At 52.5% G+C, this 26,166-nt stretch overlaps 5 protein-coding genes across 28 annotated transcripts in view; 2 read left to right on the forward strand and 3 right to left on the reverse strand.

Annotated features, from left to right (window-relative positions):
• LOC105473767 (chromodomain-helicase-DNA-binding protein 3) overlaps positions 1 to 4,627 on the forward strand; it is a 56,109-nt gene extending 51,482 nt beyond the window's left edge. For 9 of the 16 annotated variants that reach the window (XM_011727754.3, XM_011727762.3, XM_011727777.3 and 6 more), the window contains 6 exons: positions 274 to 382; positions 574 to 706; positions 1,024 to 1,265; positions 2,300 to 2,463; positions 2,719 to 2,845; positions 3,331 to 4,627. In XM_011727754.3, coding sequence (XP_011726056.1) covers positions 274 to 382; positions 574 to 706; positions 1,024 to 1,265; positions 2,300 to 2,463; positions 2,719 to 2,845; positions 3,331 to 3,571 — 1,016 coding nt within the window. In that variant the 3' untranslated portion in view covers positions 3,572 to 4,627. The remainder of the gene's footprint in view (positions 1 to 273; positions 383 to 573; positions 707 to 1,023; positions 1,266 to 2,299; positions 2,464 to 2,718; positions 2,846 to 3,330) is intronic. The other 7 variants (XM_011727781.3, XM_011727791.3, XM_011727809.3 and 4 more) reach the window with 1 other exon arrangement.
• On the reverse strand, positions 287 to 9,559 carry LOC112425269 (ring finger protein 227). Of its 2 annotated transcripts, XM_024790465.2 has the most exons (3): positions 7,217 to 9,559; positions 7,028 to 7,115; positions 287 to 425 (listed from the first exon to the last, which is right to left on the reverse strand). In XM_024790465.2, exons 1-2 carry the CDS (start codon positions 8,112 to 8,114, stop codon positions 7,069 to 7,071), a joined length of 945 nt encoding a protein of 314 aa, XP_024646233.2. In that variant the 5' UTR covers positions 8,115 to 9,559; the 3' UTR covers positions 287 to 425; positions 7,028 to 7,068. The 2 variants fall into 2 exon arrangements, with proteins under 2 accessions (XP_024646233.2, XP_024646232.2); XM_024790464.2 differs by lacking the exon at positions 287 to 425 and having other exon boundaries at positions 5,167 to 7,115.
• A 4,154-nt stretch (positions 9,560 to 13,713) lies between these two features.
• Positions 13,714 to 22,374, reverse strand: LOC105473833 (potassium voltage-gated channel subfamily A regulatory beta subunit 3). 3 transcript variants are annotated; one of them, XM_011727915.3, is made up of 14 exons: positions 21,347 to 22,374; positions 19,934 to 19,977; positions 19,808 to 19,845; positions 19,495 to 19,574; positions 18,184 to 18,228; positions 18,057 to 18,101; positions 17,809 to 17,852; positions 16,905 to 16,991; positions 16,224 to 16,309; positions 15,954 to 16,074; positions 15,777 to 15,871; positions 15,528 to 15,648; positions 15,273 to 15,361; positions 13,714 to 14,997 (listed from the first exon to the last, which is right to left on the reverse strand). In XM_011727915.3, exons 1-14 carry the CDS (start codon positions 22,081 to 22,083, stop codon positions 14,920 to 14,922), a joined length of 1,710 nt encoding a protein of 569 aa, XP_011726217.2. In that variant the 5' UTR covers positions 22,084 to 22,374; the 3' UTR covers positions 13,714 to 14,919. The 3 variants fall into 3 exon arrangements, with proteins under 3 accessions (XP_011726217.2, XP_024646269.2, XP_070938421.1); XM_024790501.2 differs by lacking the exon at positions 16,905 to 16,991; XM_071082320.1 differs by lacking the exons at positions 15,954 to 16,074; positions 16,224 to 16,309.
• Positions 22,375 to 22,503: 129 nt separating this feature from the next.
• On the reverse strand, positions 22,504 to 24,252 carry LOC105473827 (trafficking protein particle complex subunit 1). The gene is made up of 5 exons (XM_011727903.2): positions 24,117 to 24,252; positions 23,883 to 23,981; positions 23,659 to 23,729; positions 23,166 to 23,304; positions 22,504 to 22,889 (listed from the first exon to the last, which is right to left on the reverse strand). The coding sequence occupies exons 2-5, from the start codon at positions 23,979 to 23,981 to the stop codon at positions 22,761 to 22,763; spliced, it is 438 nt and encodes a 145-aa protein (XP_011726205.1). The 5' UTR covers positions 24,117 to 24,252; the 3' UTR covers positions 22,504 to 22,760.
• A 90-nt stretch (positions 24,253 to 24,342) lies between these two features.
• The window catches only part of LOC105473835 (centrobin, centriole duplication and spindle assembly protein), a 28,453-nt gene continuing 26,629 nt past the window's right edge, over positions 24,343 to 26,166 (forward strand). For 2 of the 6 annotated variants that reach the window (XM_011727973.3, XM_011727967.3), the window contains exon 1: positions 24,343 to 25,513. In XM_011727973.3, coding sequence (XP_011726275.2) covers positions 25,250 to 25,513 — 264 coding nt within the window. In that variant the 5' untranslated portion in view covers positions 24,343 to 25,249. The remainder of the gene's footprint in view (positions 25,514 to 26,166) is intronic. The other 4 variants (XM_011727942.3, XM_011727953.3, XM_011727959.3 and 1 more) reach the window with 4 other exon arrangements.

The raw sequence follows: 26,166 nt of genomic DNA on the forward strand, positions 1-26,166 counted from the left end.
GTTGCATGCTGACTCCGATCCTTGCTCTAAATCTTTCTTAAGTATCCCTCTTAACTCCAAAGCTGGCTCTAATCCCACCTTTATTCTTAATTCTAACTCGAACCTGGTTAGTAACGGAGTTTGTTCCGAACTCCTAACCTAACCTTTACCCATTCCTCTTCAGGAGCCCTTAGTTCCCTTTCATTATTCAGTTTCCCCATCTGTACCTGTCTGTTGGACTGAGTGCAGTCTGCAAACCCTTGTTGCCTCTTCTGTCTGCTGCCGCCTTTGCAGAGCTTCACACACTGTGGCAGAATGAGGAACGGGCAGCTATTTCCTCAGGCAAACTCAATGAGATCTGGCACAGAAGACACGACTACTGGCTTCTGGCTGGGATTGTCCTGTATCCTTTGACACACATGCAAGAAGGAAAAGGTTCTCTCAAGCTGGCAAAAAAAAAAAAAGGATGATGATTTCACACCCAGGGACAGGGCTACTGCCACACTTTGGGGAGTCAGGCCAAAAGGAAGAAGTGTTCAAAGCCAAGCCCATTCCTGTTAAATTCCTTGATGGTTCCCTTTCCTTAATTGGTAGCCATGGCTATGCCCGGTGGCAGGACATCCAGAATGATGCTCAATTTGCCATTATCAACGAGCCATTTAAAACTGAAGCCAATAAGGGGAACTTTCTGGAGATGAAAAATAAGTTCCTGGCCCGGAGGTTCAAGGTGGGAATGAGGGAGGACAGGAACGGGTTTTAGACGGGCTTGGGTCAGAAGTGAGGCCAGATCTAGTTGGAACCTAGGGAAGGTTAACACCTTCAGGGCTGAGGTGATGCTTGGAGCCAAGACCAAAGTGTAACCTTGTGCTTGGGAGTGTGGTCTGGGTCAGGGTTGATGCTAGGTTCGCAGTTGGTTTGGAGCTAGGAGTGCTCTGGGCCAGCAGTGAGGGCAGGGTGGGTCTCCTGCTATGTCCAGTCCCCCCACCCGCCACTCACTCACTGCTGGCAGAGCCCTGCCTTCACCTCCCAACCCTGTGCCCTCAGCTCCTGGAGCAGGCGCTGGTGATTGAGGAGCAGCTGCGGCGGGCGGCCTACCTGAACCTGTCGCAGGAGCCGGCGCACCCCGCCATGGCCCTCCACGCCCGCTTCGCCGAGGCCGAGTGCCTGGCCGAGAGCCACCAGCACCTCTCCAAGGAGTCGCTGGCGGGGAACAAGCCGGCCAACGCCGTCCTGCACAAGGGTAAGGGCCGCGGCGGCCCCGCGCGGGGGAGGGCCCACAACGCTGCGTAAGTCTTCACCCCGCACCCCTCAAAATCTTCCCACCCCCTGACCCCTCTACCCTCTGAACCACCCCCCTCTGACCTCTAACCCCACCCCTACCGACCTGGCACCCCCTTGGATTTTAGCCTCTAGGACTTGTGCAAACCAACCCTCATCCACACCTGATAGCATTCACAACCATGCCCCATAGAGGGACCTGCCCCAGCCTCCATGTCCCCTCTACACAGTGGGGCCTCTTCACTGGCGGTGGAGCCGCATCCCCGCCATACTGCCGACATCATCCAGTTAGGGGCCTTGGACTGTGTGTGCACCATACAAATCCCTGGCTCTGGTCAAACAAATCACATTCCCTCACATCTGTTTCACCTCATGAGGCAGAAACTACCACCCATCCAACCCTCTGACCCTACTCCATGAAACTTCCCTTTGACCTTCGACCTTTCCTCCTACCGCCTCTTACCTTGCCAATGATAGAGATTATATCCAAAGCCCTCTAACCATCTAATCCTGCCTGATGTAGTCACTGACTCCTGGCCCCTTTGATCCCTATTCTAATTCCTTGAATCTGTAATACTGACCTTCTAACCTCCCTCTCCCCTTACATATTAAAATCTTGATTCCTTAAAGCTTTGACACTTACCACCTCCCATGCCTCCTGACTATTTCCTCCCCATCATCCCCAACCCCAAACCTTGCTCTTCCAGTATGAGATGTTCTGACAACTCCCCGCCCCCATGTCTTCCAATGTCCCCCCATCTTCCTTTCCTCCATGCTCCCTTTTTCTTTCTTCTTTCTCTCCATCTGTCTTCTGTGGTGATCTGTTCTCTCTCTTTTCCTAACACTTTTTCTTCTCCCCTGAGTTGCTTCTGTTTTTTGTCTACTTTTACTTTCTTGACCTCTGGTTCTTTGACATCTGTGTCCTCCTCTCTCGCTCTTTTTCTGCCTGTATCTGTCCGTCTGATGCCTCTCTTTTCCTGGCTCCATCTCTCTATTTCCCTGTCTTTCTCTTGCCCTTCTTTCTCTGTGGCCCGGGCCCCAGTTCTGAACCAGCTGGAGGAGTTGCTGAGCGACATGAAGGCGGACGTGACCCGCCTGCCAGCCACGCTATCCCGAATACCCCCCATCGCAGCCCGCCTTCAGATGTCCGAGCGCAGCATCCTCAGCCGGCTGGCCAGCAAGGGCACGGAGCCTCACCCCACACCGGTAACCCTCTTTCCCCCTAGCTCCAGTTTTCCCTGTTGGGGTTCCTCCTGCACACATACAAACACTTCCATCAGAATCCTATACAATATGGAAAAACATCTTGCTAGAACACAGTCGTCACCCTTGAGTGAGTCTGCCTGCCTGTGTATCCTACCCTCAGTAGCTGTGGAGTGTGGCTCCTAATGTCTCCCCTACAGCTTCTTTCCTCTCACAGACTATGAACTAACTCCAACTTCTGCTTACTCTCTGTTCCAGGCCTTCCCCCCGGGTCCCTACGCTACACCTCCGGGGTACGGGGCGGCCTTCAGCGCCGCACCCGTAGGGGCCCTGGCCGCCGCAGGCGCCAATTACAGCCAGATGCCTGCAGGGTCCTTCATCACAGGTCAGCTGGTGTTTTCCTACCCCCTGCTACTCACACTCCTCCTTTGCCAAACTTTATTTCTGCTCAGCTGCCCTTTAACTGCTCTAGTCCATCTCATTTCCTTGGTGGTATCTGGTGTTTTATGGGATAGAGTTGTTCTAGGCTGTCCCCCCATCCCTTTCTTAACCCCTCTTTGATCTCCTTTATCAAAAACCAGAGTTTTAGTAGATCTGTGACTTGGTGTCTTCTACCCAAGCCACCTCCCTCCAGGTTCCTTCAAGGGAAAGTGAATATGAAACGCGAGGGGTAGAGAGTGGGAACACGTGTTCAATCATGTAACACAAAGTGGAATCTCAGGGAAAGGGGTTTGCCCTTGTCTTCCCACCCTTACCTGGGGCAACTGGAAGTGGCAGGAGGTGGCCTAGAAGTGAGAATTCACCACTGTCATGAAGTGATGTTTGGGAGTGATGTGGGAATTGATCTTTCCTTACCACTTTCCCAAACAGCCGCCACCAACGGCCCTCCAGTGCTGGTGAAGAAGGAGAAGGAAATGGTGGGGGCGTTGGTGTCAGACGGGCTGGATCGGAAGGAGCCCCGAGCCGGGGAGGTGATCTGTATAGACGACTGACTGGATCCCAGGCCTGCCCTTCACCCAGGCCCCGTCCCCGAGGCCGACCCCCAGCTCAAGCGCTGGGGCCTGCTGCCAGCCCTCCACCTTCCCCACCCCTTGGGCCATCACTGGGCTAGGAACCCCTTTGCCCCTCTCTGCGGCTCCTCTCTTCAAGAAGGGCCCTTTGTCTTTCTCCACTCCCACGCGCCTTTCCCACCAAGCCTTGAAGACTGTGCTGGTGAGAAGAGGTCTGGGTGGGAGGCGGCTGGCAGGGTCTTCCAAGTACCTTCCTCCCCCACCGCCAAGTATACACAACTTTCCAGTAAATGGTTGTGGGGAGGCAAGAGGTGGAGCCTCCCCAGCTGTTTCCCTGCAGAATCAGCTCCATCTCATGCAGAAGTGGAGAATTAGCCTTGCCTGGCCTTTAGGAACTTTTGCGGGGAAGAGAGCTTTGAAGAGAGGAGGGGGACTTTTAGAGAGGGATGAAAATGAGTCCTGGGAGGGAGGAAGGGACGAGGAGGGGTGGCTGCATGTTACCGTTCCCTACCTCTCCCCACATGGAGGGTGGAGCAGTTATGAGGGAGGAAGTCAATTGCTGTTCAGCCTCAGAATAAAGGCGCCGTTCACTGGCTCAGTTACCTCCTGTGTACCGGCATCTTGTGTTGGGAATGTTCCCCCCTCCCTAGGGACCAAGGACCACCCCTACAAAGAGTAATGGTTGGGTGATACTCCCTCAAGCCAAAGAGGAGCTCCCCAACCTGTTCTAGGGACCCAGGTCACCTAGAAGGGTGGGAGAGAATACAATGGGCCAGACGGCGGTGGCGGGGAAGCCCCCAGCTCTGGGGCTTAGGTTCCTGAAGACTTCTACTACCCTCCCTCCTCAAGGCCTAGATACAGACTAAATTTGCGTTAAGTCAGGCAGGGGACCTAGTCAGGGTCTTGGGAGCTACCTTGTCACTGGGACCAGAGCAAAGTAGTGGAGGGCAGGCAAGGGAAATGTGGGCACATCCCCCCTCCCAGGAGGGGCCAGGGAGAGTGGCAGTTTGCATGGCGAACCCCCCACTTCCTCTTTGCTGCCCCTTCACTTTCTTGCTGCCCCTTTCCCAGTCTCTTCACACCCACTCCTGGTCTGTCCTGATCCCCTCTTCTGTATCAGGTTTATTGGTTGTACATATAAATTATACTTTCCTTTCTGTGTGCTCTGTTATTTTTTATAGGGGGGGAGTTTTGGGGGGAGGGATAAGAAAAGTTGTTGCTTTCTGCCTTTTTTTAAAAAAATCTTACGACTTTTTCCTTTTCCTCATTTTTATCTCTTGGATTATTCACTAAAACTGAGGTTCTTCCAGCTCCAACTGTGTGATGGGCTCAGTGGAGAGAAGGAGGGTGAGCAGCAGATACTACATGGCCTCAGGTTGACTTCAGAGAGAGTGGGACTTACTGGACAGAAATGTAGTGGGAGGAGTGCCTAGCAAGATTCAAAACTGCCTTCCAGCCATCCTTTTGATCATCCTTTCCACCTTCAAGTTGCACTTTAGTTCCCCTAAGAGTCAGTAGAGGTCACTACAGCTCCACAGGTTCAGTTCCAGTATGAAGCAAAGGCACACTTTTTTTTTTTTTAAAGGAGTTGAGGGTCAGATCTGTCTAGCTTACCAAAGATTTGAACTGCTAGGCACTTCCTTGATGTTTATTGCTCACTAAACAGAGATTCTCAGAGATTGAGAGAGGCCAGACATTTAGTTCACAAGGCTATTATATTAAAAAAATAAGATATAAAGCCAACAAATATTTATTGAGTACATATTATACAGTAACACTGCTGTTGGCCCTGGAGATAAAACAGTCACAGGTCAGCCCTTCCTACCATGGGGCTTACACTCCAGTGAGGACACCCACAAAGCATGAAAATAAAAGCAGTAAAAATAAAACAGGGCATTATGTTAGAGAGGGGTGGGGAAAAGGCTCTACTATGCTGAAGGCAGAAGGCGGCCTCCCAGAAGAGGGAGCATTTAAGCTGAGACATAAGGACAGGAAAATGCCCAAATAGGGTTACAAAAATTGAGGTTTATAAACCATAAGTGTATATGATTTGTCAATCAAAAATATTTTAAAAAGGTTGGAGACCCCTAAAAATTGAGGTTAATACTTAATAAGTTCACATTTTTAAGAGAAAAATGTAACATAGTAGGTTAGGATTTCTTTAGCAATAGAATGTTACTTTAGAACTTTGGATAAAATAATCTATCAGTCATACTTATTATGTTTTAAATATTCTACCTACAGATGGTGATATCTTAAAGAGTCTAGGATCTAGACCAATGATACTTACATTTTCACATGCACACAAATCACCTGGGATTGTTAAAATGCCAGAGTCTGGCCAGGCGCGGTGACTCACTCCTACAATCCCAGCACTTTGGGAGGCCGAGGTGGGCGCATCACCTGAGGTCAGGAGTTTGAGACCAGCCTGACCAACACGGCAAAACCCCATCTCTACTAAAACTACAAAAATTAGCCAGGTGTGGTGGCAGGAGCCTGTAATCCCAGCTACTCCGGCGGGTGAGGCAGGAGAATCGCTTGAATCTGGGAGGTAGAGGCTGCAGTAAGGTGAGATTGCGCCACTGCACTCCAGCCTGGGCGACAGAGTGAGACTGTCTCAAAAACAAAAACAAAAACAACAACCCTGCAGAGTCTGATTCAGGAAGTCTGGAGTGGGATCCTGGAGTGAGATTGTGCGCTTCCATCGACAGTATACCAACGCTGCTGGTCCTTGACTATGACTATATGGTCATAAGATACTTACAGGATTCTAAAATAGAATACATGGCATATATACAATAGGTGATGTCCCATTATGGGACACATTTTAAAGACACTTAAAATTGTATAAGTATCTTTTCAGTAGCGCCAGTGTTCCCTGTGACTGTAAAGATAACACAGATAATAGCAAAAGTTTGAAATATGATGCCTTTCAAATGGCTCTCCTTTCCTACTTTGATAGGCTCTAATTAGGTGCCTCATATAAATGCCCTTTGGAATTTCTGATACCTGCCCTAGCAGGCTGAAGGTAGATTCTGAAATGAAGCAAGGCTCCTCATCATAGTCATAGGCAGGGAGCCATCTCAATTTTTGGAACACAGAACTGGGAGTGGAGAGACAGCAGGCATACCAGCACCCTTACATGCCAGAGAAGTGAGATTAACATGACGCGAAAATTAGCCTCTTCTCTCCCATCCCATCTTAAAAAAAAAAATTCAAACCATTGACAAAGAATTGCTAAAACGGGACCTGTTGCTCCCACACACCAGAGCCACCCTGGACAAAAGCCAAAGTCCCAGCTAAGAAAACAGTCTGTCTTCTTCCCACAGTAACGTAGGCTTTGTTTATATCATCCCTTGGCCACTCCATCCTGAAAATGTAAGACTGGCACAGTCAGTAGATGGGGGCGAGTTCGTCTAGGAGCCTCCCCAACTCATCATCAACACCTCCCAGGGCGTTCCCTCCTGCCCTCGGCTCATCTCTCTTATCACATGTCAATCCTGGGATCTGAGACACAGTAGTCTTGATATCAGCCCCCGCGAGGCTGCAGCTCCCACCTTCCTTCGGCTGTGGCTTCCGAGTTCCTCGGTTACAACGTTCAACGGGTCAGGTGGGCAATGTCCTTGATCTCCGGACAGTAGAGCACTGGGGGAAAGAAGAAGGGTTAGCGGCAGCAGGAGAAAGCCAACCAACCTCCGTGTTCCTCGGCGCTCTCTCCCCTGCATCCTCCCCTGGCAGCGCCTCACCGTTGCTAGGCAGCGGACGCCGCCAGCGCCGCGCGGGCGCCAGGACCCTGTTCCAGAGCCGCCGGAACGCGCGCCACCCAGCGCTCCTAGGCCCCGCCCCCTTCTCGCTCTCCCCTTCCTCCTCGGCCTCTCCGTCAGCGTGGCTGCTTTCCTCGGCCGGGTTCCCCGCCTCATCTCGTTCGCACTTGGCCCGCGCTTTTTCCTCCAATCGCGACCACAAGTCCGAGTCAAGAGCGATCTCCGTGACGCCGCCGCGCGGGAGCGGCGAGGGCGCGCGGCAGAAGGGGCACGTGACCACGCGGCGCAGGCGCACCACGCGCGCGGCCGTCCCGCTGCCGTCCCCGCGCGCTGCCAGCTCGCGGAGGCAGGCGGTGCAGAGCGTGTGGCCGCAGCGGGCGCGCGCCGTCCCGGGCAGGCGGCGGGGCGCGCGGCCCCCGAGGTTGAAAGGACGGTAGCAGATGTTGCAGTCCAGCTCGCCCCGCTCCGGAAGAGAGGGCACCCTCACCAAGAGCTGCATCGTGCCCGCCGCGAACTCCAGGGCGTCGCTAACGCGGCCGGCTCGGTGAACAGAACGAACTGACTTCTGAGGCCCGGGTCGGGTCCTGGGGCCGGCGCCGCGGCCTCTTTCCCCTTTAAATAGGGGAATAAGTGAGGCCCCACCCTTCGAAGCGTCACGCCTTGATCGGGCCGCTCCCCGTGGCGGCACGTGTGGGGGCGGTGGAGGCTTGAGGCCGGGCATGACAGCGATGATGGAGTCGGGGAGGCGGCCCAGGCCGTGCCAGGACCGGAGCCCTGGGGGCCGAGGCACCCATTCCTCCCTTCCTCCCCACTGCCGGGGAGCGGGGTGGGGCTTTCCTTCTTCCCCCAACGCAACGCCAGCGCTCCTTAATTCTACCATGTGCAAATCCCCGGGTCCCTCCCTGCGCCTCAGCCGTCAATCATTGGCACAGGTCTCTAAAGCCCCCTCGGCCTATTCAGTTGCTCGCAGTGAGTTTCACAATCCCACTCAGTTTCCAAACACTGCCCATTCTGCCCAACCTTTGGTCCCGGGTCCTTTGACTCGATTTTGCCCTCAATTCTCATTATAGATGACCTCTCGGTGTTGCTTGTAAGGCTGGCTTCCTAAACTTCATTCTCCCCAAACTGCTTAACTCTCAGCTGGTATCTCAGCCTAAGGAGGGGCCTAGATTCCAGGACCATGGCTTTAGGAATGCTGGGAATCCTTTCCTTCCGGAGGCCTGGACACCCACACATCGTGATGGCCCCAGTAAAGCTCCCCAGCATAAGTTCTGACTCAGGGGTCTGACTTCTCCCACTGGTAAACAGGACATGGTACTCACAACCCACATTCCCCTCATGGTGCCACACCCACACACAGCTGCCTTCTCACCCTCCTCTCCTGGACCTGCAGCCCAGGTTCTGTTGTGGAGGGTAATAACACAGTCTAGAGCCAGCTGGCTTGAGTTCAGATCCTAGCTTCCACCTCTTACTAGTTGTGACACTTTGAGCAAGTTAATTTATGTGGGCCTTGGTTTCCTATAAAAAAATGTGGATAATGAGGACTGAACGAGGTTATATGTGTAAGGTGCTTCAAACAGTGTCCAGTACACAGTAAAACACCAGGTAAGTACTATATTAGCTACTATTCTTATCCTGTGCCCCCAGCCTATACTGAATTCACCTTAATTTCTCAGTACCCAACATTTTCTTTTTTTTTTGAGACAGTCTCTCGCTCTGTCGCCCAGGCTGAAGTGCAGTGGCACCATCTCGGCTCACTGCAAGCTCCGCCTCCTGGATTCATGCCATTCTCCTGCCTCAACCTCCCAAGTAGCTGGGACTACAGGCACCCGCCACTACGCCCAGCTAATTTTTTGTACTTTTAGGAGAAATGGGGTTTCGCCGTGTTAGCCAGGATGGTCTTGATCTCCTGACCTGGTGATCCGCCCGCCTCAGCCTCCCAAAGTGCTGGGATTACAGCCGTGAGCCACCATGCCCAGCCAGTACCCAACATTTTCAACACACATCCCTCTTGACCAATATGTGCAAGATGGGGTTCTCCACACCCATGGCATTTACCAGCTATCACAGGCAATGCAGAGCTGGTTTTTTAACCTTCATTGTTAAAACCTAGAGGGTAATCTCTTTTGAGGAGGTATACCATTGTTTTTAAGCAAACATTTCAGAACTTTTGAATGGTATTGTCTGTAATCATGGGAGAAGCTGTCTACTTATTACAGTGATGCTGTCACAATTCAAAACGTTTTGGTCTTAAAAAGGAACTGGTAGGGCCGGGCATGGTGGCTCTTGCCTGTAATCCCGGCATTTTGGGAGGCCAAGGCGGGTGGATTACTTGTCAGGAGTTCAAGACCAGCCTGGCCAACATGGTGAAACCCCGTCTCTACTAAAAATACAAAAATTAGACAGGTGTGGTGGCTCACACCTGTAGTCCCAGCTATTCGGGAGGCTGAGGCATGAGAATTGCTTGAACCCGGCAGGTGGAGGTTGCAGTGAGCGGAGATCACACCACTGCACTCCAGTCTGGGCAACAGAGTGAGACTCGGTCTCCAAAAAAAAAAAAAGGTGGGGGGAGGGGGGACTGGTAGGTATCTATGGTTAATAAATATATGATGGGCTGAATGCAGTGACTCACACCTGTAATCCCAGCACTTTGGGAGGCCGAGACTAGCGGATTGCCTGAGTTTAGGAGTTTGCGACCAGCTTGAGCAACATGGTGAAACCCAGTCTTTACTAAAAATCCAAAAAATTACCCGGGCATGATGGCGTGCACCTGTAGTCCCAGTTACTTGGGAGGCTGAGGCAGGAGAATCGCTTGAACCCAGGAGGTGGAGGTTGCAGTGAGCCAAGATTGCACCAGTGTACTCCAGCCTGGGCAACAGGGCAAGACTCTGTCTCAAAAAAAAAAACAAAAAACAACTTTTAATGTGGTGGTAGACTAATGGTGGCCCCAAATTCCTTTGCAGTGTGACTTTGGTACTTCTCACATCAAGAATTGGGGTCTCTTTCTCTATCCCTTGAATCTGGGCTGGTCTTGTAACTAGCTTTGACCAATAGGTGTGGCAGAAGCGATGTGTGAGTTCTGGAACCTAGTCTGTCAGAGGCCTTGTAGCTTCTGCCTTTGTCCCCTTGGAACACTCCCTGAGACCACCATGTAAGGAAGAGGCCACACGGAGGAGCGCCAGCCAACAGCCAAACATGCTGGTGAGGCCATTTTCCATTTTCCTGCTCAGCTGACCTGCTGTTTGAGTGCAGAGACATGAGTGAACCTAAGTGAAAACAGCAAAGGAACTCCTAGCCAGCCCACAGAATCGTGAAAAAGAACAGTTTTTAAAAGTTATTTCTCCTGAGTGTGGTGGCTCACACTTGTAATCCTAGCACTTTGGGAGACCAAGATGGAAGGATCACTTGAGCTCGGGAGTTTGAGATCAGCCTGAGCATCGTGGTGAGACCCTGTCTTTACAAAAAAAGAAAAGAGGCCGGGCACGGTGGCTCAAGCCTGTAATCCCAGCACTTTGGGAGGCCGAGACGGGCGGATCACGAGGTCAGGAGATCGAGACCATCCTGGCTATCACGGTGAAACCCCGTCTCTACTAAAAAATACAAAAAACTAGCCAGGCGAGGTGGCGGGCGCCTGTAGTCCCAGCTACTCGGGAGGCTGAGGCAGGAGAATGGCGTGAACCCGGGAGGCGGAGCTTGCAGTGAGCTGAGATCTGGCCACTGCACTCCAGCCTGGGTGACAGAGCCAGACTCCGTCTCAAAAAAGAAAAGAAAAGAAAAGAAAAAAGCCAGGCGCAGTGGTGCACGTCGTTCCAGCTACTCAGTAGGCTGAGGTGGGAGAATCACTTGAGCCTCAGGACTTCGAAGTTGCACTGAGCCGTGATCATATCAGTGCCCTCCAGCCTGGGTGACAGAGCGAGACCCCACCGCTTAAAAATAAATAAAAAGTGGCTGGGCACGGTGGCTCATGCCTGTAATCCCAGCACTTTAGGAGGCCGAGGCGGGCGGATCATGAGATCAGGAAATCGAGACCCTCCTGGACAACATGGTGAAACCCCGTCTCTACTAAAAATACAAAAGTTAGCTGGGCATGGTGGCACGTGCCTGTAATGCCAGCTGCTGGGGAGGCAGAGGCGGGAGAATCGCTTGAACCAGGGAGTCGGAGGTTGCAATGAGCCAAGATCGCGCCACTGCACTCCAGTCTGGCAACAGAGCAAGACTCCATCTCTAAATAAATAAATAAATAAATAGATAAATAGTGGCCGGGCATGGTGGCTCATGCCTGTAATCCCAGCACTTTGGGAGGCTGAGGCGGGTGGATCACCAGATCAGGAGTTCAAGACCAGCCTGGCCAAGATAGTGAAACCCTGTCTACTAAAAATACAAAAAATCAGCTCAGCGTGGTGGCACTTGCCTGTAGTCCCAGCTACTCAGGAGGCTGAGGCAGGAGAATCGCTTGAACCCGGGAGGTGGAGGTTGCAGTGAGCCAAGATCGCACCACTGTACTCCAGCCTGAGTGACACAGAGAGACTCCATCTCAAAATAAAATAAAATTAAAATAAATAAAAAGTTATCTCAGGCCATTAATGTTGGTAGTGATTTGTTGTGTATCACAGATAACTGATATAGAGGGCTTCCTACTATTTTTTTCCCAGTATGATAAATATAATATTTTTTGAGACAGGATCTTGCTCTGACCATCAGGCTGGAGCATAGTGGCATAATCTTGGCTCACTACAGCCTCAATCTTCCAGACGCAAGCCACCTACCCACCTAAGGCTCCGAGTAGCTGGGACTACACAGGTACGAGCTACCATGCCCAGCTAATTCTTGTATGTTTGTAGAGGTGGGGTCTCCCCACGTTGCCCAGGCTGGTCTCAAACCCCTGGGCTCAAGTGATCCACCTGCCTCAGCCTCCCAAAGTGCTGGGATTACAGGTGTGAGCCACTGCGCCTGGCCTAGATAAATATAACATTGTAAGGTGCCCTGTAAGTCCCTGTGTGCTCCAAACTTACCCATGCCCGCCTGTTTTCTCTTCCACCCTCCCTCCGTCCCTCCCTTCCTTTCTTCCTTCCTTCCTGAGTCTTGCTCTGTCGCCCAGGCTGGAGTGCAGTGGCACGATCTCAGCTCACTGCAACCTCTGCCTCCTGGGTTCAAGCGATTCTCCTGCCTCAGCTTTCCAAGTAGCTGGGACTACAGGTGGCTTTTTTTTTTTTTTTGTATTTTTAGTAGAGACAGGTTTTCCCCATGTTGGCCAGGCTGGTCTCAAACTCCTGACCTCAAGTGACCCACCAGCCTCAGCCTCTCAAAGTACTGGGATTACAGGCGTGAGCCACTGTGCCCAACCATTACCCATGTCTCACTTTCTGTTCTGCTCCTCTCTAGACACTCTGGCTTTGGGTACTTTTGGATTGTATGTTCTTTTCTGCCACAGGCCTTAACATATGCTCTTAACCCTCTTGCTTAACCCTTATTAACACCTATTCATCCTTTAGCTCTTGGTGTTAACCTCACCATGTCAAATAACCACTACAGACTCGGTAACACCATGTGCTTTCCTCTGGACTTTGGACAGGAAGTTTGTATTTATTTAGTGGTTCTGTGATTGTCTCTCTCCTCAGCAAGATATATGAAGGTTCTGAGTCTGGTTTTGTTCACCCTTGTATCCCTGTGCCACACCGTAATAGGACTCAATAGACAAATACTTGCTAAATTAATGAATGAGGTGAGTGATTAATATGGCAAATGTCTATACACAAAAGAGGTGTGACAATAAAAGGGTTTTTTTGTTTGTTTTGTTTTTTTAACTCAAAGGGTTTCCAAACCATCTCTGAAGGTAATTATAGGAGGAGTGGTGTTTGTTTGCTTGTTTTTAATATTTTGAGCAATGGGACAGGGTTCATTAAAATAAGTGCATAACCCTCTAGGATAACTAACTATTTAAGGAGAATCCTATTTGGGATTGATAAATTCTCATATGTTTGTTACAGAATAACTAATCATAGTTTAGTCATATATTTTACTTACTTGTTTCCTCCACAGTCTTGCAAAATGAGTGGGAGATGATGGGGTGGAAGTACGTATTAATTAGTTGACTCGGTTGGCTGCTAATCCAGTAAATGGCATGCTGCTGACTTTTCTCTTTTGGAAATTGGTTTAACTCTGCTTGCCCAGCTTTTGGATCAAGGAAGGATGAGGATGGGTAGAAGGGAGATGGGCAGGTTGTATTTAAGGAACGCAGAGCTCATCCTCCTCTGCCTTGTGATCTTTAAGGTTTTAACTTTCCACCCAGTTCTGTCCCAGTAAAATGATAACATCTTTCCTTCTCTCTGTATTCCCTCAACCTCAGACCACTCTTCACTTTACCTCTCCATCAAATCACAAAGCTTCAACCTCAGAACAGCATCTCCCACTCAGCCACAAGTTCCTTGGCATATGTGTGGGTATCCGGCGAGAGAGAAATGAGAAGTACAAGGAAGGAGTATGGCTAATATTACTTTAAATACAAACAAATAAGGGCAGATAGCTAGGTCTTTCATAGAAAGAGGAGGAACAAAATTATGAAGCCAGATTTCTGGGTTCTAAGGAATGTGGTAACTGAAGGAAGAAAACTGGGGCCTGGGGTATCTGGTGTCTTGGTCCTTAATGAGAACAGTGACTAGGAGCCTGATGCCTGGAATGAGCAATGGAGAGAAAGCTAATGCTGGGAGCTTTCTAATGTTAGGGGGCGAGAGGGCCAGGCAGATGAGACTGTGACCCTAACCTCCCAAGCCCCTGCAACTTTAGACACTGTGAGGATCAAGCTGAGGTTTATTTACAGTTCCCTGGGAAGTCTTACAGAGGAGGGGCCATCATTATTGCTTTAGGGTTATTGCCAGGAGGAAGACTGCAGTTCTCCACTGCCAGGTAGGAGGCCCTGCTCAAGGCTCAAAAGTCTATACCCAGACGTTTTACGTCAGCCCCTGGTCTCTGCCCATGACAGAGAGGCTATCACGAATTCCTGCAAAGAACAGCCCAACTGTTTTCCAAGGGCCACCCCGGCCACTTTCACCAGACTGCAGTGTAGATGTGCTATTAAATTTCCCTCTACTTTTGTCAGTGCTGTGCCACTGTAGGCCCCACGCTGACCACCCTCCTCCACCTCTAGGCTGGGAGGCAGGGTCCTGGTTTCCCAAAGATTATCATTTACTTCCCGCCAGGACCAGCCTGGCTTCCCTCGTACCGAATACCCTACGAGCCCCGTTTCCTGTGTTCCAGATGACGTCACAACTCACTCACTAGTTTGATGACATTTCAAGGGCCGCTTTTGAGGTACTCTGCATGTTTCTTGTATGTGGTGGGTTTTTGTTTTTGTTTTCTTTTCTAGGCCTCAGGAATAAGGGGAGGAGAGTAGGGGGCGAGACCAAGTGGCAGAGAGCCGACGGCGAGTAGTTCATGCCCGGTATTTGCAAAAGGGCCTAGAAGGACTCAGCAGGGGGCGGGCGTACTACTTTCTCTCTCGACCCCACTGCAAAAGGATATGGCTTTGTTCATGCGTATCACTACTCGAAGCCGGGACTCGTTGGTGGGCGGGGCTACCCTGGCTCCGGCCGCTACGTGGAGGGATCCGGAGCGGGAGAGGCGGCTGCGGGAAGCGGGTCTTGGGCGGGTGCAGCGGCACGGGGTTGGGTCGCTGCGCCCGCGACCGACTACTTCTTGGAATGCGGCTTGTTTCCCAGGAGCCCGTCTATTTCCATCACCGTCTGTGGGGTCAGCTGGCTCAGCACCTGGAGGAGAATGGGGTGGTGGCAACGGCAGGCCATGCTGGGTCACTGAGACAGGGCATGGGGTTCCAGTACGGGGGAAGCACCACAGTGGGATCAAGTGGCAAGGCAAGAGCCGCAGCTGTACCAGTGCCTCGCTTTCCAGCTCTGGGACCTCACACCTGCAAAGTCAGGACTTTGTAGTGGGTGACCTTATAGGGCCATCCTGGGTTGGAGAGCGTGGCCTTGACTCCTGGGGAAGGGGACAGATAGGCTCTGTCTCAAAGTCCCCGGCTCACCTGTAGCGCGCCCAGGTGTTCCATCAACTGCTCCGCACTCGACACCCCCAGCAAGACAGAGCTGACACCCTCACTGCGGAGACACCAAGCTGGGGCCAGAGGAGGAAAAAGAGAGAACTGATGGGGCACAGTGACCACATAGATTTCAGAAGTGTCTCTGAAGACAAGGGTCCTCCCTAGGGACAAACCAGCTTTAGGATGGGCTTGGGAGCATGTCAGGAGGAGACAGGGCCCCTGCAGGGTGCAGGGTCTCACCAATAGCAAGCTGGGCCACAGTGCACCCCAGCTGGTGAGCGACGGGGAGAAGGTCCATGACTTTGGCTTGTTGCTTCTTGCCATCTTCACTCTGCACTTTGTCCTTCAGCCACTGGTAGCCCTGGAGGCCAAGGAGAATCAGCAGAAGACCCTGCCATCACCACCACCACACCCACACAGCAGCCCCCCGTAACTCCCCCCAGAGCAGCTCACAGCCCAGCCCTGCCATCTGGAGCCCCCAGATCTCACCTTGATGGAGGCCCTGCAGGTATCTGGGACTCGCCCATCATACTTGCTAGTAATGAGACCACAGGGTAGAGGGTACCAAGTGACTGATCCAACTCCTAAGGGAAGAACACTGGGTGTCAGGAAAAGGACCTAGCCATGGATGAGGCTAAGGTAAAGGCAGGGATGAGGGCTGCAAACCAATCTTGTGGTAGAGCTCTGGCAGCTGCATCTCCACCTTCTCCCTCTGAAACAGATGGTGCTCCGCTTGTTCACACACTGGAGGAATCAGATTGAACTGTCTGGCCATGGAGTAGGCCTCCTGTGTTGGGGTTGGGGAAAAGATAGGGGTCAGAGCACTAATTCAATTTTCTTCTCTGCCTTCTGCCCCAGTGCAGTGGGCTTTGGAGTAACCACGTGAAAAGTGGGAACCAATTGTGGGACAGGGGCAAAGTGGGGTCACACACTCACCATGATTTCTGCAGCCCCCCATCGGGACGTTCCCCAGTATAGGGCCAGGCCCTGGTTAATGACATAGGTCATGGCTCGCACAATCTCTAGGCACACAGGAGAGGGAAAGCCTTACTGTCAGACTCCTGGAATCTAGGACTCCAGATTTGCAGACCTCCACCTGCCCCACCAAGGCCCCGGCATCTCTATGGAGTCATAAAAGTTAATGTCTATTCTCTGCCTCCCTTTCTGTCCACATCCTGGAGTCTCAGCCTCCACTGTGGAGTTTGGGAGGCCTTGTGAGCAGGGGCTGGCTTCCTGCTGAGGGTTTGAGGAAGTGCTCAGGTTTTGTATTTTAGATTTTTTGAGGCAGGGTCTCGCTCTGTCACTCAGGATGTAGTGCAGTGGTGCAATCATAGCTCACTGTGGCATCAAACTCCTGGGCTTGAATGATCCTCCTGCCTCAGCCTCCTGAATAGCTGGGAGTACAAGGCACACACCACCACAGCCCGCTAATTTTAAAACATTTTTTGTACAGACAGGGTCTTGCTATGTTGCCCAGGCTATTCTCGAACTCCAGGCCCCAAGTGATCCTCCTGCCTTGGCCTCCCAACGTCCTGGGATTACAGGAATGAGCCACCGTACCCAGCAAGGAAGTGCTCAGTTTTGAAGGACTGTAAGGGTTGGGGGTGCTGCTTTTACCCTCCATAGGACAGTTGGGGTCTGAGCGATTGGCAAAGACAATGTCCACATATCCCAGCTGGAGGCGTTCCAGGGATCCTCGCAAGCCTGGAGGTGGGGTAAGGAGAAGAAGATAAGCACCTCAGCTTCAGTGTACTAAGAATTCAGCCCACCTTGGGCGGGCGCGGTGGCTCAAGCCTATAATCCCAGCACTTTGGGAGGCCGAGATGGGCAGATCACGAGGTCAGGAGATCGAGACCATCCTGGCTAACACGGTGAAACCCTGTCTCTACTAAAAAAACATACAAAAAAAAAAAAAAACTAGCCGGGCGAGGTGGCGGGCGCCTGTAGTCCCAGCTACTTGGGAGGCTGAGGCAGGAGAATGGCGTGAACCCGGGAGGCGGAGCTTGCAGTGAGCCAAGATCGCGCCACTGCACTCCAGTCTGGGCGACAGAGTGAGACTCTGTCTCAAAAAAAAAAAAGAATTCAGGCCACCAGGCACGGTGGCTCACGCCTGTAATCCCAGCACTTTGGGCGGCCAAGGTGGGCAGATCACCTGAGGTCAGGAGTTCGAGACCAGCCTGGCTAATGCGGTGAAACCCTGTTTCTACTAAAAATACAAAAAATTAGCCAGGCATAGTGGCGCATGCCTGTAATCCCAGCTACTTGAGATGCTGAGGCAGGAGAATCCCTTGAACCTGGGAAGAGGAGGTTGCAGTGAGACGAGATCGCGCCATTACACTCCAGCCTGGACAACAAGAGCGAAACTCCATCTCAAAAAAAAAAAAAAAAAAGAATTCAAACCTTGCCCCCTTACCATGGCTACCTAAATCCCTATTCAAAGCCTCTAGAAGTTCAGAGAATGTTCCCTACTCCGCTGGCTTCCATATCCCCTCACTTTGGGTTCCCAGCCCCTAACTCTCACCCTCAATGATGTGCTTTCGGCTTAAACCTCGCTCGGTTTCCGCCCTGTAGGAAAAGGTAAGTCAAAGATGAGACGTGACAAAGATAGGGGACCAGGGCTGGCTTGGAGCCATAAGGAAATGGGATTGCATGAGTCTTCACAGGTAGGGTGCAGACCTGGTGGAGGATAGCTGTCCCCACCCCCACCCCATACACCTTCACACATTCTTTGTAGGCCTTCTCCACAATCGCAGTGGGGCAGTCACTTACTGTCCTCCCCAAAAAATCTTGGTAGTGATGACATAGCTTGATCTCCTGGAAGAATAGAAATGGGAGAACCAGCAAGAAAAGGATTTTTGGGTGATCACATCCCCAGCAACCCCCAAAACAGTCTCACCTCCAACCTTTGCTCTTGAGGATGTTGCCTAGGGTTCTTTCAGCCCTAAAAGAAACATAAGGCAGAGCCACTGATCCCTCCCAAGCCAATCAATCCCTTCCTCTCCTCCCCACCTTTTCCTCTCTTGCAAGGTAGGACATAAACCAGGAGTCCATTTCAGCTCACAGCCCCATCCTGGACAAAATAAGAGGACTCCTGGAACTAGGGGTGTAGTTGTCTAGTTTTCATCACGTATTCAACAAATATCTTTTGTGCATTAACTATGTACCAAGCCCTGCTGTGGGTGCCAAAAAGATAGAATAGGATGAGCGGAAAGAGGCCAACTATGGTGGAGCCAGGAAGGATGCTGCCTTGTCTAGCTTCAACTATCTGGGTTGCCCTCCCCCTTCTTTGAGCCTCTGCAAAATCCCACCCGTCCTCCAAAGCTCAGCTCAAATTCTGCCTCATCCATAATGTGTTCTCTGAGTGCCACAGTCTATGGTCCAGCCTTCTTGTCAGCTTCCATAGAATTGGCTACATAATTTAGCAAAAAATTATGAGCTCACTTGTGACAAGTCTTACTTGTGTCATGGTGGACTGTTACTGAAATGTTTTACCGTTGTTTAATCCTTCCTATCGCCCATTTTTGTTTCTTTAACCACTTAGACTGTGTGCACTTTTGGAGACACGTTGATTCTTCCTAGAAGCAGCACCTGCTCTGTGCTTGGCTCTGTGTGGGTACTTGGAGAAGAGCGAGACAAGTTCCATGGAAGGAGGCCTCTGACTTGAGCAGCTAATATAGCTGCATAAACCATGAATTGTGTGTCAGAAGGCAGTCCACAGTGCTTTAGGAGCTCATGGTGGGGGAGGGGGGTGACCAACTCTGGGAGTTGGGCAAAGACTTCTTGAAGGAGCGGACACTTGGGTCAAGTGTTGAAGATGAGCAGAAGTGTTTGCTCAATGGGGCAGAGGCAGGGTAGGTCATCCTAGGTTTTCCCTGCTCCTAGTGTGAAGCTATCAATGTGTGATACAGCATGATGTGTTTGAAAATTCATCTTCATAATCCTCATGTAGTTGCACATAACTAAGGCCTCAGATATATTTGTTGGCTTTATTTAATGTAACTACACAGCATGCCCATTAACTTCTAAGCCAGAGGGGGACTGATGTTGCGACTGTAACACCTACAATGCTTTAGGGTCCCTCCGCCAAAGGGTTGGAACTTCACGTTCTCAGAAGTCCCAGGGTTCTTTAGAGGGAAAACGAGAAGATAATCCCTGGGGTCCTCTCAGCCTTCCAAATGGAGCTTAGCTCTTTCACCCCAGTCCTTACTTTCCTGCTGCGTAGACTTCGGCGGTGTCAAACAGGTTTACACCATGCTCATAGGCTACGGTCAGCACATCCTCTGCTGTCTAGGGAGGTGAAAGAGGTGAAGATCAACTACTGCTCCTCAGTTACCTCCCTCACTGCACTCTAACCCATCACATCTCAGCCCTGGGTTCTCTAGTCTCTCCCCTCTCCCCATCCTCCAGCCTCAGATCCCTCATTCCCTGTGCTTGTTGTCCAAACCCCTATCCAGGTTAATTTCTCTTTTTTCAGGTTCCCTCACCCTCACCACCCTGATTCTATGTCCCATAACTTATACCTCATCTGAGATCTGAGAACCAAATGTGAGCCAGGTACCTGAAAGAGAGAAGCCAGGCACATGAGAACTGCAGGGGGCAGACCATGAAAGAATACCCCCCTTTCCTTAATCCCTATTCTAACTCACCTAGGCCAAGACAGGATACCCGAAGACCAGACTTCCCCAAGTTCCTGCAAGATACAGAAGCAGTGGGAAGGGGTGGAGCCTCCATTATGGACCTAGATTATCAGCCCCCAGCTCCTCTCCTTCCAGACTGAGAAGCCCTTAGGTGTCTCAGTGCAAATAAACTAGACCCAGTGGGCCTATAGGATTGGGCAAGTGCTATCTCCAGAGCAGAGGTCCTAGGAATTTTGTCAAAAGGACAAGTGAACCATAAGTGACTGTTCCTCTGGAGCCACTGTCCAGAGTCTCCATTCTCTCTTATCACATTGAAGATGTGCTGTCAGGTTTGTCCTTGTCTGTGTTTGAGTCATCTCTGGGATGTGTGCAGTGAGGGGCTGGGAGGAATTCTGTTTGATTGTGGTGTTTGATTGTGGCGAGTTTGTGAGACCAGGCCCTCGGGCAGAGTGCTGTGCCAAATGGCAGATGCCAGGTTGGAAGAGGTAAACTGAGTCAAGTTCAGGCATTCAGGCAGGCAGGGGTCCCTGGCTAGGCTAGGCAGATGGGCCTGGAAGAAAGGCAGATTGAGGACCTGGGGGGAGGGGGGAGAGTAAGACAGAAAAGCTTGGTTCTCCCTCTCCACTCCCTCTGTTCCTATTGGCTTGTGAAGACTGTCTCTGAACCAGTGAGCCCCGCATCCTCCCAGAGCCCCCAACCCAGGTGTCAGCTCAGCTTTCCAATCAGGGCCACCATATAGAGGGGATCAGACTCTTCAGGCGACAAAGCAGGTCAGATCAGTGACCTCAGCTCACTCCCCAGCAGGAGCCCCTCCCCTACCCCCCACTTCAAGTTCTGAGCCTCTGGTCTGGCAGTCCTCTGAGATAAAGTCAGTTACATTTCAGTCTACCCAGACCCTGTCCCTCAGCATGGAGATGAAAAATGTGGTCCATCCTTCCCACAGGCCCTACTCCCCTTGCGCCCAAGAAAGGTCACAGGAGACCTAGCCTTTGGGGCAGGTGGGGGCAGTATTTGGGTCAGGCACCCCCGAGCAGGCCAGAGTGAGAAGCCGATTCCCTCCCTCCACTCCCCAGGACACGGACCCAAGGACATTCCACTGGAGGGGGCACAGCCTGGAGATCCGTGTAGCATGGAGATCCGTGCATCCCTGACCTTCCCAGGGGTAAGGAGGGAAGCTCAGGGGCATCCCCTGGGTCTGACAGGACCCAGTCAACCTTGGTAAACTTGATTCTCTGGTAGTCAGGGGTATCGACAGAGACCAAGAGAGGGACAAAGTGAGGGAGTGCCAGAGACGGGAAGAAGAGAAGGAAAGAAGGGGGACCTACTTAGAGAAGTTTGAAGGGGTCTTGGCGGCCATCTCAAGAAGCCTCAGGGGTCCCGAAAGGAAAGTGGAAGGGGTGGGCTGCCCGGCCACCCCCATACCTGTATTTCATGCCAGTGCCTCGGCCGGTGCTCTCTCGGAGGGCCCCAGCGGGCGCTGGGGGTCGGGGAACCAGTGCAGCTCGGGCCTTGGGGCCAGACCCTCCACCCCCCGGAGGATTCCCGTGTCCCGCGCCGGTCGGCCCGCCATTACCGCCCCCGGGGCCTGGCCGGGGTCCACACAGACGGTCCTCACTGCTCCGGCTGCGAAGGTTCTGCTCGGTACACGCGATTGACACCTGCATGCCGGCTGACCGGGGCGGGGGAGGGGGCTCCGAGGGGACGGGACGGGGGAGCAGGGAAGCCCGAGGGCGGACCACCGGGGGCGTAGTGGGGTGAGCCCCGGCAGAGAGGGAAGGCTGAGGAGGCTGCGGCGGGAGCCGCCAGGCAGGATCGGCCCGCGGGGGCGGGCTGCTGGAGGTCGCGAGGTTTGCGGCGGGAGGGAAGAAACGCGGGGGGCGCCAGGAGTGGAGGTATTCAGTTACGCGGGACACAGGTGCAAGGAGTAGGAGGGGGAAATGGATGAGGTTAAAGGTCAAGGATGAGGTAAAGATCTCGGAGGATAAGGACCCAGGGGGAAGTGGGGCGGGAGAAAGATGCCACTTCAGCGCGAACCGCTGCGGGACCCGCTGGGCTCCCAGCCGCGTCGGCAGCGGGCCCAGCTCATCAGCATGCAGGCACCGCCTCCTCATCTGCATAGAGCCGCCCGCCTCGCAGCCAAACCTGCCGGTCATTTGCATAAGCCCCGCCTGCCGAAGGCTCCGCAGCTTGAATATTTTCTGAGCGGAATCCGGGAGGGTGGCTCCTGCACCATCTGGGACCCAAGGGCTGTCAGGCTTCCCCAGGCCCAGTGGTTCTCAATCGGGAGGGACTGTGTCTCCCAGGGGACTTTTGGCAAGGTTTGGAGATATTTTTGATTTCATGCCTGTGCTATCAGCATCTAGTGAGTGGTAGCCAGGGATGCTGCGAAAATCCTACAAAGCACAGGACGGTCCCCACAATGAAGAATTATCCAGCCCAAAGCATCAATATTCCCACAGTTGAGAAGCCCATCCGCAAAGCCACTTCGTAGTCCTCAAGGATGTGTGGCTGCCCTACTTTCCGCCTTCATGCATGGGGCAGGACTGAGAGGGCCCTCAAACCAACACGCTCAGGCCGCAGAGAGTGGCAAAAAGTTTATTCTGTGCTTCTCGCAGCATCAGGTCGGGGATAAAACTGGAGAGCGGGCCTGGTGTGGAGGTGGAGGGACTCTGTGGGCTTCATTCTGGTAGGAGGAGAGCATCAGGGCAGGCCTTTACGCTGTTGCTCTGGGTGGGGGGTGGGGGTGCGGGGGCTTACAGTGGGGGCCCTTAAGTGGCACAGGTTCAGAAGGGCCCCAGGCAGACATGAATTCTCCTGAGACATGAGGAAGGTTGCTTCAGCCAGCCCGGGCGGAGAAGAAGGGCAGAGAGCGAACATAGGAGTCCAGTCGGGAGCGGAAGAGCTCACTTTGCACAGTTTGACCCAGCGGGCACAGGGGATTCTTCACCACCAGCTCCACATACAGCTATAGAAAGGGAAGATGTTAGAGCCAGGCTTTGGATACTTGTGGTTTTTAGCCCCAAACCTTGTATAACCTCAGGGGTGTGTAAATGCACAAGGAAGAAGGGCTGGAAGACAAGCCCTCTCTGAGGAGAAAGTGGTGGTGGGAGTTAAGAACCTAAGGGCCCCTGAGAAAACTCTTGAGTTCAGCAAACATATAGTAGGATTAGGGCAGGGAAGATGAGGGAGTCTTGGGGTTCTGATGAACTCTGGGGTATGGGTCCCCGGGGCTAGCACTGACCGCACTGTAGATGTGATGCAGCACATCTCGGATGGGTCCCACGCCCAAGTCAGTATTCATGACAACTTTGATCCCAGTGGGCGTCTCGTAGTAATGGAGTTTGTAACGGCTAGTTTGGAAGGCCAGGAAGCCATCCTTCCTGCAGAGATGAGGAGGGTGTTAAAGAATGGGAGCAGAATCTCTCCCAAAGAGATACTTTTGACCCCCTCAAAGGTCGACTCCCTCTTCATCTAAACATGTCCTTTGTAGAAGCCTGGTTGAGTAAATACATCACCCATCCTCACCCCTCAATTTAGCCTCCACCAACCTCTCTACTTTCAGACCCTCCCCACCGCCACTCCTGCCAGCTCCAGCACTCTCGCTCCGGACTCAGCCTCTCTAAGTACCCTTTCCCCCTCTGGAGGCCAATGCTCCTTCCACTTCAGAAAGTTTCCCCCATCCCCAAATTCCCAAGGCTAGCCTTCCTCCCAACATCTTTTCTGACTCGGCGTACATGTCTAGCGGGGACATCTTGCTGACAAACGAGCGGATAGAGAAGAGCATCCCGTACATCAGCTTATACTCCTGGAGGGAGAGGGGCAGAGTTAGCTCTCGGTGGATGCGGGAGACGGGGTGGGGGCTGGGAATGAGCTCGGGTTTGAGAGGAGGGGCCGGGTTGGGACTATAGGTGTTTGGAGATGAGAGGTCACCCGGGCTGCACCGGGGCCCTCTCGTCACCTCCTCCTTGGGAATCCCTGCTTGCTTCTTGCGGTGCCATTCGCTGTAGTGCAGACACACTCCATTCCGGTCAAACAGGTACAGGTTGTGGACAGTCATCTGCAGGGCAGGGAATGTGAGCCTCGCTCCGGAACGGCCCCCACTCCGTGGGATCAGGTTCCCGGACCCACAGCCTTCCAACCGGGTGGGGTCCGGGGACCCCACCCCCACCCCCACCCCCACCCCCGGACTCACCGGAACTGCTCCGAGTGCCTGTCAGGAGTTACTTCCGGTTTCCAGGGAGCTCCGCCCCTTGGGGGGTTCTCACCCAGCGGCGCCGGGGCATTAACTCCGCTCCAAAGCCACTCGTCAGACTCCGCCTCCCTCCCTTAGCCAATCTGTGGCCACCGGAGCCGCGCACGCGCGGCCAGGCGCTCGGAATACAATAGTTATGTGAGCATCTGCGAGCGTGGTCTCGCGGGCGGGTGACGTCATCGAGGCCAGAGAGGAGGAGCCGTGGACAGTGGGCGGGAGGCTGCCAACGGTTTTGAGCGTAGAGGGAGGCGCGAGAGGGGGATCTCGGGGGAGGAGGCCAATCGCTTGCCCCCCACTTTGGCAAACTGGGGGCTGAGGACTGGAAGGGTGGAGAGTAGGCGGAATCAGGTGGTCGTCGGGGTAGAGGATCTCGGGCTAGGCTTGAGGGCGGCGTGCTTTTTAGGGACGACTTAGGGCGTGACTGAGGGTTCACAAAGTTTCTTTTGGGGTGGTCGGGAGGGAGAGATTCTAGGGAGCAAGGAAGCTTGCTATGGCTTTCTTGCCAGGAGGGGTCGGAGGGCAAGTACAAGGGAGCTGACCCTGGGTAGAACGGGTGAAGAGGTGGGGGAGCGTGAGGTTCCTCCCTCTCTTGAGACTGGAGCCAGTTGAGGGACAAGTAGGGAAGGGGGACGGAAAATGGGCCCCTAGTGGATTTGGGTCCGTTTCCGTTGGGACGTTTTGGGCGTGAGAACTTAAGAGCTCAGTTGACCGGGGATAGCCTGTTCCGGAGTTGATGTGCAGCTTCCAGCACTCGTAGCTGGGAAGAGGAGCTTCAGCGGCGCTGTTGTCCCACAGTAGGTCTTCTGTCCGCACCCCCTCTGCGCTGCGCCGTCTTAACACTGTTCCCAGGAGCTGGGGAAAGGGATGCTTTTGCCCACTCCCATGGGCCCTGGAACTGGTGGAAACCTTTCCTCTAACCATAAAGCCTCGATGCCCTTAATTCACCAAGGATCCTTGGCGTGGAGTCTTCCTCCCTTCACCAAAATCTTTCTTCGTGAACTTTTCCTCCTGGACTTTGCTACAGCAGAACCTCCCAGCTCTGTGCTGTCTCCGGTTGTCTCTTCCCTGTGTTCATGGCAACATCAGCTGACAGCCCCAGTTCACCCCTCGGGGCGGAGGATCTCCTGAGTGATTCCTCAGAACCCCCTGGGCTCAACCAAGTGTCGTCTGAAGTGACCTCCCAGCTCTATGCTTCTTTGCGCCTCAGCCGGCAGGCGGAGGCCCGAGCCCAACTGTATTTACCCACCACCTCCCCGCCTCATGAAGGGTTAGACGGCTTAGCCCAAGAATTGAGTCGAAGCTTGTCAGTCGGATTGGAAAACAACTTGAAGAAAAAGGTGAGGGAAGTGTGTCTTGGAGACCACTGTGGCACCAGACACCAGAGAGTCTTGGGATTGGGGTTGGTAAAAGTAAAAAACTTTGATGAGATTTGAACTCTTCTTGTTGGATTTCATATTCCCTTTAACTGCATAGGCAGTCATGCTTATGAGGGAGGGAGTGACCTGGGACACCATAATTTGAAAATTATGGAACTTCCTAGTGTTTTTTGTGAGAGACATCTCTGCTCCGAGTAGATAGAGCAAACCTATGGGGTAGGTTGGTGAGCTGTTTCCTGTGTACTTGGAATGGGGAAGATTTCTTGATCCCAAGAGGGAACTAAGGACTTAGGATAGCGGCTCAGATCCTTCCAGCTCAACACTATTTTGATAGTATGGTTCCAACTCTGGCATGTACATCATTAAGACGTAGTTTAGTCAACTACAACATGTAACAGAGAAGATAGTTATCAGTACTGTATAGAAAAGGTGTCATAGTCAATTTGCAGTCTGGTTAGGTCTTCCAGAGTTTGGAAATAATAGCCATAAGCCACACAGTCCTTACATTTGTTCTTGAATTGGCAAGAATCTCCACAATTCTTGTCTTACACCTCCTCAGTTATTTTATTTACATTCTCTTTCTGGCTTCTATAGTGTTTGAATTTCTGACTCAA

This window comes from Macaca nemestrina, chromosome 17, assembly GCF_043159975.1.
Source record: "Macaca nemestrina isolate mMacNem1 chromosome 17, mMacNem.hap1, whole genome shotgun sequence".
In the NCBI taxonomy this organism is placed as follows: Eukaryota; Metazoa; Chordata; class Mammalia; order Primates; family Cercopithecidae; genus Macaca; species Macaca nemestrina.